At 42.5% G+C, this 15,130-nt stretch overlaps 1 protein-coding gene across 4 annotated transcripts in view; it reads right to left on the bottom strand.

Annotated features, from left to right (window-relative positions):
• Positions 1-15,130, bottom strand: part of CDHR2 (cadherin related family member 2) — a 90,944-nt gene that overhangs the window by 12,751 nt on the left and 63,063 nt on the right. For all 4 annotated transcript variants that reach the window (XM_075600777.1, XM_075600778.1, XM_075600780.1 and 1 more), the window contains 7 exons: positions 13,433-13,588; positions 10,240-10,404; positions 8,873-8,934; positions 7,803-8,046; positions 7,453-7,692; positions 5,137-5,206; positions 3,704-4,315 (listed from right to left, as the gene is read on the bottom strand). In XM_075600777.1, the coding sequence (XP_075456892.1) occupies positions 3,704-4,315; positions 5,137-5,206; positions 7,453-7,692; positions 7,803-8,046; positions 8,873-8,934; positions 10,240-10,404; positions 13,433-13,588 (1,549 nt within the window). The remainder of the gene's footprint in view (positions 1-3,703; positions 4,316-5,136; positions 5,207-7,452; positions 7,693-7,802; positions 8,047-8,872; positions 8,935-10,239; positions 10,405-13,432; positions 13,589-15,130) is intronic.

Raw genomic sequence — 15,130 nt, 5'->3', positions numbered from 1 at the left:
GGATGGCTAAATAGAGGTCAATTGATAGTCAGAAGGTCAGAGGTTACATGGAAAGGAGTTAAATGGGTTTATTCGTTAAACTGTGATAGTGCTGATTTGGGTACTATTTCCATTGACTTTAATGGGACATTAAATGTGATAGTGCCTCGACCGGCACTATCACAGTTTAATGAGTAGCCCCTAAAGAATATTTTTTAAATAATATACAGTATGGTGAAAGATGGATGAACTGAGGGACAAAGGAACTCATAGATAGAGATTAAGGAATAGATGTGGAGAGGACTAGAGGATAGATGAATGAGTGTGAGAGAATGGATTCACAGGGTGCCAAAGAACAGGATGGATGTACAGATGGAAGTTTCAATGGTAGGTTACATGGTATATCAGAGGATGATTTGACATGGTTTCAAAGGATGAATGGACCAAATGTCAAGGTGGGGATGGACACAGTATCATAGGATGGAGGGACAGAGTATCAATGGGAGGATGGACAGTGGTCAGATGATATGAAGATAACATGTCAATGGGTGAATAATTGATTAATGGCTTTGTGACAGGGTGAAGTCAACCACTAACAGTTATGCCTGGCAGACATACGTCTGAGTGCTTCATCCAGCACTCAGAGGGTTAACCCAGGAGGAATGGTTGGGTAATCAGAAGGGAGCCGACACACCTGACAACCAGCATGAGATATAAGGAAGTCATTGCTGGTAATCAGGTGGCTCTCTCAGAGCTATCCTAGACAAGTTGCTATGCAGATGGATTCACAAGTATCTCTCTAAAGCACAGCAAGAACTGTTCATATTGTTTTTGGACTGTTTGATATGTTAATGGTTTGGTAATGGATTAGCCAGCCAGCCTGATAGATAGGCTGGAGTGTTAGTAAGTCCTCCCAATATGGAGCAGGTTTTATTTTGCTATGTTTTGTTTATGCCTTAAAGGGACAGTGTGCCCCCATGTTTAGTTATGCTGTGGAGCAATAAAGCCATTCAACCTTTGCTCTAAGGAATATGGAAAATAGCTGAAGCGCTCAAATGCAGGTATATCTCAAAATGATAATAAGCCAGACCACTGCTCCTTCTTTTGCGAACTTATTTATGGTATGGTGGGAAGCACTTTTTATCTATTCGAGCACTAATTTATTTCGTCACAATATTGTTTTTTATAAAAGATTTGTGGACGACCTAATTATTAATTGGAGGGGGGATGTCACTACACTTCACACTTTTGTATCTTATCTTAATAATAATCTTTATAATCTAAGATTTACATTAAATTTTCATTTCCATCACATTGAATTTCTGGATCTACAATTATTTGTAGACATAGACAAAAAAATCCAAACCGATGTTTATAGGAAGCAAAATGCCAGGAACACCTTTCTTAGGGCGGACAGCTGCCACCCATCCCATGTCATAAAGGCCATACCAAGGGGACAGTTCCTCAGACTGAGAAGGAATTGTTCCACTATGAGTGGTTTCCTTTCTCAGTCTGAGGAACTTACAAGGAGATTTTTGGAAAGGGGATACCCCAAATCACATTTAGCAATTGCATTTGAAAATGCATTACATACAGAGAGAGCATCATTGTTGCCCACACATCCAATTGGAGATTCTCGCCTTGCTAACAATGTTAAGACAATTGGTATTAAACAGGACTCACATGGACTGACAGAATTAAAAAACAAATGTCCTCTTTTTATTTCACAATTTAGTAAACAAAGTGGAAAAGTAAACTCTATAATTTCAAAACATTGGAATGTCTTATCCATGGACCCTGTCCTTAAAAAATATGTGGATTCTGGTCCTACTTTTGTATATCGTAGAGCGAGAACAATTGGATCTCATGTTTCACCAAGTGAACTCAAATCTTCTGGTCTCAAAAAACCTTTTATCACTAGGGGTTCCTTCAAATGTGGCTCTTGTAGTGCATGTAAACACATGAAGCCTGCCAAAAGTTTTTTCCAGTTTGCCTTGCCACCGCCACATGGTGTGAATATATTACCAAATAAGGAATTTAAGATTAACAGTTTTATAAATTGTAAAAGTCAATTTGTGATTTATCTAATAACATGTGGTTGTGGCAAGAGGTATGTGGAGAGGACGACTAGAGCCCTTAAGGTCAGGATGTTAGAGCATTTAAGGCTCATAAAATTGAGAGACACTAATCATCCAGTCTCAAAACATTTCACTGAATGTGGTCAGGGAGGAATTAATAATTTTTCCTTTTTGGGGATTGAATCAGTTATTTCTAAATCTAGAGGAGGTGATCATATCAACCTTCTGGACCGTAGGGAGGCGTATTGGATCTTCACTCTCCAAACGCGCTTCCCTATGGGCTTGAACATTGACTGGCAACTAACACATTTTTTGTAAACATTTTTGTGATAGACGTATTATGGTGTAATTAGTTGGTAATACAGATTAAATAAGACAATTGTCATTATATTGGACATTATATTCTTATCATTATAACCTTTGAACCTATGCCTTATCATGCAAATATTATGCTAATATGTAAGCTTAAATTGTTCTTTGATGTATCTTGTGGATAATACTTCATATTTTATAATGGTTGTATTTCCCTGGTTCCTATGATTTAGGTACACAATCTGTGTTATGCAGTATGTATGTGTAATATGTCTTTAAATTTACTTTTCTTGCACATTTTTTTAATCATGTCTAGAGGTTTTTATTTTTAACTTTTTTTTTTTTGTATATAACTTAGTTGCAACACAGCTAGTTTTTTAATCCACCTTGTTCATGTTTTTTCTTGATATAATAGTACCCTTTATTAAGCATTAGTTTAGTTTAATATAGCTTTATTTCGTTTAAATATGCTTGTCCAGTTAGCAGCAATGTATTTTGTTCTGCTGGAATGGTCAATAAAGCTTTGTTATTGTGTTCCTATGTTTGCCCACATCCAAGATGGCCACACTGCCTTTGGTACTTCCTTTTGCCCTTAGATCGGCACTGAGTCGCTCTGTTATGACGTCATCAGGTTCTGATTTTTGGCGCGAAATGGCCCACAGGTAAGAGGGTATATAATGGATGTTATCACATTGTGTTTTATCCTTGAAAAAGAACGCTGCGACGTTCGAAATGCATTGGATGGGTCTTTTGCCACATTGAAGTGCCCTTTTAATCATTTTTTTGTCTTGGGTTCTTCCTGCTCCGTTTCTGCTGGTGCGCTTTTTGGTCTCCCTTTTCCCTGTAACCTTTGCTCTAAACCTGAAAATACACGTGTGGACTACTGTCTGACCCGGCTACAGGCCGTCCTGCCACAGGCTTAATCTTAATGGATGGATAGATTGAGTGTCAATGGAAGGATGGACAGTGTCAGAAGGGACATGGACGGAAGGTATGAAAACAGATACCATGGCTGTCAGAGAAAAGATAGACAGTGGTGAGAGCATGTCAAATTGGGTTAGGATAATTGGTAGATGCAGGGTCAAAGGAAGGGCAGTGATGGGAGAATGCATAGAAAGGACCTCACATAATGGACTATTAAGGTGTAGGAGTATTAAATAGCAAGTTCTATAAGATGGATTAATAACATGTTAAGAATGGAAGGAAAGTATATGGATGTAAAGAAGTAAGGTCAGATTGATAGAGGGTCCAAGGTAGATGAATATTTTATGGGTGGAGTAGAGGGTGGAAGAAAAAAAAAAGATGTGTGAGCACAGTTTAAGAGTTTGCCTTACCATTCTGACTGTATCTGTCCCCAATCAATGTCAGCTTGTCCTCTACACGCAGTAACATCACCATCAGATCACAAAGCTCGTAGTCAACATCCTCAGTCCGATTTACAAAAAGCTCCCCACTGGGAGCCAACCAGAGCCAGTCATAGCAAATGCTGCCCACGTCATTCCCACTCTTAAAGCATTGCACAGACAGCTCCTGGAATTCCAGTGAATGGACCGTGTCAGGGTCCATTGCTTTTAGGGTGGTGAGCCTCTCCTGACCCACTGTCCTGTTCTCGACCAGATAGAGGTCCCCCAAAGAAGAGGGTTCCACATATGGTGGCTCATCATTCAAATCCAGCACTTGGATAATGGCAGTGGCACTTGCAGTGTGAGAGACACCCTGAAGCCCATTGTCCTGAGCCTCGATGATCAGAGTGAAGTTTTTCTGCTTCTCATAATCCAGTTCCAGTTCAGGGTCCAAAGAGAGCTCCCCTCTGTATTGACCTGTGCCCTCTTGGTATGCACGGATGAGAAAGTTCCCTGATCCACCCTGGGAAATCCGGAAACTGACACGGTTGTTTACCTCAGTCTGATCTCGATCACTGACCTGCAGACTTCCAATCTTTGCCCCTGAAAGACAAAATGAGGCAGTGGCTTTACCCCACAGAACAAAATGATCACCATATTACACGTGTTCAGCTATTAAGGGTTCAAGGTAAAGTGAGTTACATAAATGAAAATTCTAATTGTGTGTAGTAGATGGATTATAAGAGGTGTCCTGGATTTAAGCAATTTGCTAATGGATTATGAACAGCTTTATATAACTGGGGTTTTCCTCAGTCCACACATCGAGCACTATAATATGAAACTTTTATTACACCGATGTAAGCATCATGTTAACATTTAGTTAACATTTAGATAACATTTGTATTTCTACAATGAGAGAGAGGACCTTTTTTGTAATAAACTCTGTATATATGCAACGTAAATTAAATACATAAATATATGAGACACATACACACCCTTTTCAGAAAGGCTTTGCGGGTGATCTTGCAGTAAGAAAAACACTACCAATCTTCCTCTTTCTCCACCACCCTAGTGTTATAGGACAGACCTTCCTACAGTACAGTATATATACAGCCCATTTCTCATATACCATGATTTTATTTTAAATAATTTATTCTGACACATTTCTGTATGTAGACATAATAATAATAATAATAATAATAATAATACTGGTATTTGACATTGTCTGAACACATAAATATACTTTTTTCAATTACATATCAGAATACAAAAAAAAGAGACTAAACAAGCACCAACATTCTGTATATATGCAGTTTAAATAATGAATAAAGTGTCCATTAATATAAACATACAGCACATGTAACCTTCATATGCAATTGTCTGCCCCTATGCTATGAATGAGATAAAGAGACGGTGCGGCCTACCTTTTGTGCTCTCATTGACAAAAAAATGATACTCAGAGAGGTTGAACACTGGTCCATTATCATTCAGGTCCTGAAACAAAGATAACAGAGAAGGATAAAATAAGATTTATTTTTTCTACTCATACAAGCTATCATGTCCTTATCTTATACTGTTACCCCTGTACACCTTGGGATCACGTCCTTATCTTATACTGTTACCCCTGTACACCTTGGGATCACGTCCTTATCTTATACTGTTACCCCTGTACACCTTGGGATCACGTCCTTATCTTATACTGTTACCCCTGTACACCTTGGGATCACGTCCTTATCTTATACTGTTACCCCTGTACACCTTGGGATCACGTCCTTATCTTATACTGTTACCCCTGTACACCTTGGGATCACATCCTTATCTTATACTGTTACCCCTGTACACCTTGGGATACTCTGTTATCATATGTCAATCTTAAACTACTAAACCTAATAATACTCTGCTGTTGTGAGTCAAACTTAGATTGTTACACCTACTTAGGAATACTCCGTCTTCGTGATCAAACTTGATCCACAGAACTTCAGTTAATGACTTGTTAAGTGCTAACAGGGATCTTCAACGTTCCCTAATGATGCGCTAAGTTTTGTCTTAATGCTAAGGAAGCCTGCCGTTAAATGTAACCATTGTTAGTGTTGGTGCTATGCAAAAGAGGTGTAGAACACCTCAATGCATATCTGCAGCAGGCCATAAAATGTAACGCGAGCCTTAACCCAATGTTATTTTAGGCCATAATTATACCTGGTGTTAGGTGCCTATACCCGAACGCTGTGTTGCAGAAATGTTTTGACCTTGTCCATGGTTCTGAAGTGGCCATTCTGGCTTCCTACATTGCATTAGTGTGACAGGGTCTCTTCCCTGTCTAAAGGCTTGGAAGGAAAATCCTCTTGTTAGCTACCGAGCTAAGCAGAGAGCTGGTTAATCTGCAGCCTGCAGCAGTTAATCAGTCCCCACCTGGCTCATTAGCAGACTTTAAAAACCCTGCAGTAGTGACTGCAGGAGCTCTCCCTGATCCAGACACACAGACTGGACCATGATATAGAGCAGGCATACCTGGAATCTTCCTTGGCATATGACTAACGCGAGGCAGCATTACTGCCAGCTAGTGCCGGGCTGTCGTATCTTGATGTTAGCAGGCTAACACTGCATTGGGCATATGAAAATGAAGGCCCTAACAGACATTGTTTTTGCATATATTTAGCTTTGTGGGTGCCTGTTAAAGACAGGGACGCCAGCGTCTGTTAACTATTTTGTGATTTCCCTGATTTAACGGAGCTTTGTGGATCTATCCCTTAGACAGATACATCCAGCAATACTCTGCTATTATGTGCTGATTCTCAGCTATTACATCTGGTAATATTCTGATAATCACGGACTAGTACTTCTAGGAACACCGTGCCATTGTGTACTGATTCTAGTCTGTTAATTCAGTGCTATAATATTCCAGCATGCATTCTAGAAACACAACGCTCCTGTACAGTATTCCAGAGTCACGGGATGTAGGGATACACGGTTATAATATTCTAGACGCATGGCATACCTGCTAAACATTCAAAGCTATAGTATTCCAGAATCCGCTATAGGTCCAGACTCAGAGGGGGTTATTCGTTAATCTGTGACAGTGTCAGACAGGGCACTATAGCACATAAACTCCAATTGACTTTCCATGCCCATTTAGTTCCATTGACTTAAACTGCAATAGTGCCCCTATTTGCATTATCACAGTTTAATGAAACCCCCCAGAGTGTGCTATTGTTTGTCAATCCTGATGGTTATATCTATGAATGTCTTATTTTAGGGGGAGATTCACCAAACTTCGTTACGAGTTAACGTACTGTGATTCCACTTAAACTGCCATTCAAGTCAATGACAGTTAACACAAGGTAGGGTGTATTAGCCCATGCCAGTTCTTCATGAATAGCCCCCTTAGTATGCTAAGACTAGTGTTACAACCTGTAATATGTTTTTTTTTATAGACCTAGACTATTACATCTAAAGAAAACAAAAAACATGTAGCAATAAAGACCCTGGGGCAGTTGCTCTCATTTATGAAGATGTTCACCCTAGTCATGGTACGGTAGAGCCATCGTCCTCTACACACAGTTGCTACAAAAACCTTCTAGAACTACAATGAGATAGATGACAATTAGAACTTAAAATCTGGAAATTAACTTCTTTGGAAAACTTGGACAAGGTGATGATTCTAGTTATGACTAGGTCGGCAGTGCCTAAGTTATGTGAAGTAATTGTGTTAGTTGGGTGTTAAAAGTCATGTCTCAGGTTACCTCAACGTTGATGGTGACGTTAACATAAGAGGACAGGGAAGGAATCCCCAGGTCATACAACTCCACTGTCAGCACAATGCGCCCCCTCTCTGCCTCATCAATAGCTTCTCGGTCTAGAGGAGCCAGGCTTGTGATCAGCCCTGTGGTGATATTGATGGTGAAGTTACCACTCGCATCACCTGGCAGGAGGCGGAACTGAATGCGGCTATTATTGGTGTTTGGCTCATCGGCATCAAAGGCCTGTGAAAAAGACACATTTAGAACAGGGTCACAGGATCATAAACACAGAAAACACCCTACTAAGGACTCATAACATGACCATGGCCACCCAGATCTTTTTTTTTTTTTACCTCGATCTGGATGCTGATGTCATCAGTGTTCTCATTCACAAACACATTGTATAAGCCAGTTGCCTTGGGTATCTCGTCATTAATATCCAGCACCGTTATCTCCAACAGCGTGGTGCCTGTTGCATTCATCCCATCCTGTGCCTGCAAAGTCGCATAATACAAAGAACGGCGCTCCCGATCCAAGAGGCTTCCATCAACCACTGTGATTTCCCCAGTGACAGTGTTAACCTGGAAATTGTCACGTCTGGGGGGGAAGAAAAAAACAGCTGTCTAACTTACTTGGTGTCCCCCCCCAAAAAAAATTATATTATTTTTTAAATTGTTTCACCCTGATTGCATTGTGAAATTCTTCCACAGTTCTGGGAGGTGCAGATTTGGAGTAGGTTGTGATATTTTAATGTCCCAACTTGAAAGCTCTTCATAGATTACATTTATTGAAAAATCCTCTTCCTCACTTCTTTAACTGTTTGTCCGTTAAAAGGTATCAGAATCTACTACAAATCTACACGTCTTCAGGATCAACACAACTACAAGAAAATTGGAACCACTATCTTGGAGACATAATACTTTCTGGGACTCTTAGACGAATGCCATACTTGGCCCTGCTTTAGAAGAGGCTAAATGTAAATTAACTACTACAACTCAGAATACAGAGTCATTGTGACTAGCTCATTACATAGAAGGCAGGTGCAACTAACTCTATGGGGCTTATTCTGTATGCTCTGTTAGCGCTGTACCGAGCGATCTGCACGAAAAAGACTCATTGATTTGAATGGAGATTTCCATGTAGAACGCACGGTAAAGCGCTAATGGAGCTTACAGAATAAGCCCCTATGTATTTACGACAATAGTTCTTGTACAAATTTATTTATTTATATAAATGTTTTACCAGGAAGTAATACATTGAGAGATACCTCTCGTTTTCAAGTATGTCCTGGGCACAGAGTTATAAATAATACATGGTTACATTAAAAGAACAGGGTTATACAATGAATTCAGTGAATAGTGATCCACAGAATGCTCTGATATACTCCTGGGTAAGCATAGGCATTTAACTTCTCACTACTCACATAGATTCCGGCAAAAGCTCGTAGGTGATTTCTCCAAGCTTTCCAGAGTCCAGATCTGTTGCCTGTAACAAAAGAACGGCATCATTCCCCAGCAGACACTATCCCCTTTTCACCTTCTCATGTGTCCCCTCACTATCCAAACTACCATGGATTGAACAATATATGTAGCCATAAAATACTGGATGAGATTACAAATAAAATTAAGGCCATGAAACATACCGTGTATTAATTTTCACTGTATTCTGCTTTCTTTCATTTGAGAAAATGCATTTGGAAGGAATGAAGACTTATAGTTCTTACTTATTTACCCGGTGTATTTGCATGCACCCTGTACGCATGCAAAAACTTGATTATATACTATAGGAGTTATGCAAACTCACTGTAATATAAATGGCCTTATCTACTAAGGGGTGCTATTCCATAAGACGTGTTTGGAAGACACCTTAAAACCAACTACACCATAACCATAGAAAACAAAATATGTTGATCCTTATTGGATGCAACAATGTAGAAAGGGAGTAATGTAGATTAGTTAGGGTCTGAATAAATGTGTGTGCTTATTGACTGTGCTAGAAACATGTACTGGAAGCACCTTCTTTAAAGAACCACTCTAACCTAGCAAGCATTTTTAGAAACAACTCACCCACAACACCTCCTCTGACAATTTTAATGTTTGATTCATACTTACTGTAAATATCATATACGTAACAGATCTACTAACGCATAACTGAAAGCAACACTCTGAACAGCCCAATGGCACATACTGTACCAACAAATATAAATTATGTAGGGCCATATTTACTAAGCCGTGCTATTTCACAACACAGCTTCAAGGCTACTTCTAGAAGACACAGTGCATTCCATTAAATAAGCTGCAAGGTGCCTTCCAGCACTGGAAGATATCATATAGGATAGCACCGCTCACTAGACATGTGCCATAATGTTTTCATTTGATGCACCCGTCTAACTAAAGAGAGAATGCTGCGCTGCTTAAGATGTTGCAGTAATCAGGACCGAATTACACCGCACTCTGGAAAACATTCCCAGAAGTGGCAAATTTATGTTGCCACTGAAAATGTTTGGACCAAACCAGAGTCGATGGTGTTTTATATATATATATATATATATATATATATATATATATATATCTATATATAATTTTTAATTTTTTTTGCATTTCTGGTGTGTGGCTAATTCAGGCCTTCCTTGATCTTTGAGTAGGGCATAGTGTCACTTCTCTTATCGTACTGAAGTGTGAGCGGCTATTACTGCCTCTGGTGTTGTATCTGATGCCTCGGCATGAGAAGACATGCTGCGTTTATCAGAATCAGTCCTGCCATGTTATTATCGCCCGTCCCCCTTCTCACCGTGATGATTCCCATGGAGGTGCCATTGGCGCAGCTTTCCAGCACTTCGAGTTTGTACGTGGTCTGGGAAAACTCGGGTCTGTGGTCATTAATATCTATGATGTGGATCAACACAAAGGCAGAGGAGCAGCAGTTTTGGGGGTAGCCTGTGTCATTGGCCACTATCTAATAAGGAGACAGCACAGGCAGCATAAGAATAAGCATCACATATGTCAATATGGTTATCAGGCAGTCTAAATGATCATACGATACAGGGGGTCATTTTTACTATGTGGTAAGGAACGCTATGGGCTGTAAGGTGTCTTATGGTGCTTTAAAGCAGTATTAGCACCACTTATATGTGCGGAAGATTCTCTAAGGAAGAGGTTAACTCTGCTAGGGGCCCCAGTATGACAGGACTGTCATACACCCTGTGAGGCACAGAGAAGTGCAAAGGGTGATAAAAAGACAGACAATGGAGAACAGAGAGAGAGAGAGAGACAAAGCGAGAGAAGGCAGTTTGCCTGCATCAATAACCAATACATTCCTTATATTCCATATTGTTTTAACAAGGATTTTTTAGGGGACTTCTATCCAAATCTTGATCATTTTGCTTTGTGCACTGAATAGAGAAGAGGGGTCTCCAATATAAAACCAATAATGTGGAGGGAAGTTTAAAACGATTGGGAGCCACTGCTTTAAGGGGTCTATGTTTGAAGCCCCCCTTTTTAGCCCTGTTTGTAACGTTTCATACATATGATGCAAGTCTATAGTCTGACTGATCCCACGCCAACTCAGAACTGGAGATATGGAGACTGTGGAGACTAATGATTTGATGTATCACTTATCTTATACCGAACTGCTCCTGTCGCATCACATGCATTCACCATCCGCATATGAATGTGAGTGGAGCAAAGCACTTAATGACTAAAAATGACTCACTGAGCATCAATTTCAAGGCAAATCAGATGTTTTTGAAACTTGATGCACAGAGAACATACACAAGGGTATACTGTCGACTCTGTAAAGTAATTGTGAATTTTGACAGACATGGAAAGCTTATAATGTGCATTTTTTTCTACCACTAGTAGTCATTTATCATGCAGAAAGCTGAATATATCAGTTCTTTCCTGCATAGTTTTGTTCCATTGCTCCCAGTGAAACAATGCAACTTTTAATTGATGTACTGTGTTCATTTTGCCTTATTTTTAAGCCACAATGGGGCATTTTTCCCACTTTTTATATATTAAGTACAATAGCTCAGGGCACATGTGCAAGTAACATAAAGAAGAAAAGATTCCCTTTAGAATGCACTCAGGGCGTCTTCATTAAGTGAGTGAAGATTTAAATCCTTTTACTTCTTAATAATATAAAAAGTATATCAGACTGGTAACATCTAAGGCCAATCAGTGATCTATATACAAAAAGCAACAAGAAAATAACTGCTGTTAATTATATTCCCTATTGGGTCCACTTGGTATAGTATTGGGGCGGTGTCTATTTTTCTTACCACTTTGTATACTTAATGAGCGAAAATCAATAGATCTAGTAATAATCAAACTCCAGATCTATAAATGAGAGCTGGAGCACTAGAGACCCCCTATTTGTATTATGGGGTCAAAATGTGGACTGGGTTACAGTTATACTTGTATAATAAAACAGTGTGCATGCACAATTAATTGAAATCATGTATGGTCTGGACGCTCAATGTAGACCCTGCTGATAGATTATACTGGGAGCCTTATAATGAAGTCTTAGGCTAAGGCCCCGCTGCCTCAGACCACGCGCCTGCACTGCAGACAGGCGGCGTGTGGAGAGGCACTTGATTGCTACATGCGGTCTTTAATGTTATGTTATAGATAGGGACCAAACCCTTTTAAGTAAAGATCCCAGGGGAAGATTAAGGGAGTCCAAAATAAGCTTTGAAGTATGCAAACGGCATGCCACAGAGGGCGTCAGTAACGAGGACTCCTGGGTGCCGGCGGATCGGCTCTAACCCGCTGATCTGCATTAACAGTCCTCTCCGCAGGAGGGAAGTGGCAGTTCCCGCACTGACAAAAGGTATTGGGGTTACTTGTATAGGACCAGCTAGGATTCCCAATGGAACTAGCATTACTGGGTTAATACAGAGGGGTATCCAGAACAGAAGAGGGCCCGGGTCTCAGAACAGTTAAGCAACTAAGATCTAATATACCTCCCTCTGAGTGTTAAGATTGGGCATTCATGGAAGCACATAAAGCATTGATAACAATAAAGAAACCCTACAAGATTGTATAACATGTGGTGTGTGTGGTCCCTGTGCCTTGGGAATCTGAATAAAAGACTGTTGTACTGCACCGACACACTTTATTCGAGCAAATACCCAGTATGTACCTGGCAGATACCTGGAATGCGCCGCTCCTCACCTCTGACAAGCCCCGTTGCATTTGCCTTCCCAGCCTGGGTTCATGCCTGGCTGACGGGCGGCTGATCTTTTAAATGATAATGATTAGGATTTAATAGGCTGCAATGCTTCGCGTGTCTACCAGATGGCATAAATTCATGAATTGTAATGCAGTATATATATATATACTGTGCAGTATTGCAGCCAGCGGGAATAAAATGCTTCAATCCCTGCCGGAAAATAACCCAATGCACTCGGGCAGAAAACAGTCACAAACCTCAATACACCCGGGTATACCCGAATTCGTGGGACTAGCCGAGCTCGAATAAAGTGTGTCGCCAGTGTATGACAAAAGGTCCTGGAACCCATTATTCTACAAGCTTGCTACCTCATCGCCCAGCTGTCTGAATCCAGCCCCTGAGTCCAGGTAACCCATGCAGAGTAGATACATATTGCATACCGATGTGATCTCCTTAGAAGCCGGGCAGGGAGGGTAACATAAACATTGACTGACAGTTAACATAACAGCAATGATTATATAGTGCACCAGATACAAAAAGAATGGAGGCAGCCATCTTTCTTTTGACCCTCAGAAGATACATACTGTACACTGTTTCTTCAATGGAGTCAGTACTTTTGTTGAAAACTGCAATCATGTAAGGACAGGTATTGCATACCTCTGCTAGTAAATTTATTTTCATCAGGAATGTGAGGGGTTGCACTTTACACCCCTTCATTGCTGGACAGACTTGCAACACATCTCTCTGTGGTGGCTCAGGGCCAGCTCTGTGACAGAGCCGCCCATAAGTGTCCTTGCAATGACCTCCTTACCTCCACGCTCATTTTATCCACCTTCTCATAATCCACAGCGGCAGAGTCTCTGATCAGGACCTGCACCTGTCCAGTGTTTAGCACCCGTGAGGGAGACACTGAGAAGTAGTTGGCATCCGGGCCCTGCAAGTACAGCTCGAAGGCTCCGTTTTGATCCTGCACATGGAGAGGGAGAGATATACTGTAGAGCTACTGAACTCAGCAGCAACTATCACCTACAGCTACCATCTCCCATAAAACTATATCCCATGTGCAGCTCTCTCCTTGTGCTGCTCACCTCCTCATCTAAATCAACTCTTTATAGAGCTCTGCAGCTAACACAACTTCCTGGTAAAGCCCACTTGCTCATACAGCTTTCTCTTATAAAGCTCACCTCCAGATCTCCTTTCCGTACCAACTATCATACAATTCTCAGTTACACAGCACTGCCTTGTAACTCATACTCTCCTCTGCTTCTCACACAGCACAGCATCATATGCATCTTATAAAGCACAATACCTTATACAATTCTTAGCACATATTGCATCTCTATGCTGCTCGGCAGCTATTGCAATCTACTATATATTTCTGAAAGCGTCGTATGTGGCTATGTCTGTATGTGTCTCCCTGTGTCCCTCCCTTTGTCCCTAGCGGCAATCCTATTGGACCTTGGGCCAGGCCAATGAGATTGCTCCCTTGGGCCGGCCGCCCCCGCACACCTCTCATTGGCCTGAGGCGGAGTAACGGGCCAAAGGGGACACACACCCCTCTGTCCCCCCCCCCCCCATCACGTGCGCCGCCCTGCACCGGCTCCCGGACGGAGGGGAAGCGCAGCCCTTCTGCCCCTGCCGCCAACTGCAGGTTCCTCCCCCCTCGCTCTCAACCGGCTCCCGGAAACACGGAGGGTAAGCGCGGCACGGCCCTCCTACCCCAGCCGCCAACGCTCCCTTACCTCACCGGCGCTACCTTAACTCCCCGGCGCTCCCTTACCTCACCGGCGCTACCTTAACTCCCCGGCGCTCCCTTAACTCCCCGGCGCTACCTTAACTCCCCGGCGCTCCCTTAACTCCCCGGCGCTCCCTTAACTCCCTGGCGCTACCTTAACTCCCCGCCCGCTGGGGGGGGCCAAGCAGCCTCCTCGGATGTGTGTGTGTGTGTGTGTGTGTGTGTGTGTGTGTGTGTGTGTGTGTGTGTGTGTGTGTGTGTGTGTGTGTGTGTGTGTGTGTGTGTGTGTGTGTGTGTGTGTGTGTGTGTGTGTGTGTGTGTGTGTGTACATTTTACTCCTGCCAACAATTTGTGCCTCACTTTCATGCCCAACCCCTGCCCTTCCCCACCCCCCCTACCCGTGCCCTTCACTCCCCCTACCCTTGCCCTTCACCCCCCTACCCTTGCCCTTCACCCCCTCTACCCCTGCCCTTCACCCCCCCCCTGCCCTTCACCCCCCCTACCCTTTACCCCCCCTACCGCTGCCCTTCAACTCCCCTACCCTTCACCCCCCCTACCCCTGCCCTTCACCCCTGCCCTTCACCCCCCCACCCCTGCCCTTCACCCCCCCACCCCTGCCCTTCACCCCCCCCACCCCTGCCCTTCACCCCCCCCACCCCTGCCCCTGCCCTTCAGCCCCGCCCCCTACCCCTGCCCTTCACCCCCCCCTACCCCTGCCCTTCACCCCCCTACCCCTGCCCTTCACCCCCCCCTACCCCTGCCCTTCACCCCCCC

The sequence above is a fragment of the Ascaphus truei genome, chromosome 5, assembly GCF_040206685.1.
Source record: "Ascaphus truei isolate aAscTru1 chromosome 5, aAscTru1.hap1, whole genome shotgun sequence".
Lineage (NCBI taxonomy): Eukaryota > Metazoa > Chordata > Amphibia > Anura > Ascaphidae > Ascaphus > Ascaphus truei.
Note: the sequence above shows the minus strand (reverse complement) of the source record. Positions and strands in the feature narration are given on the sequence as shown.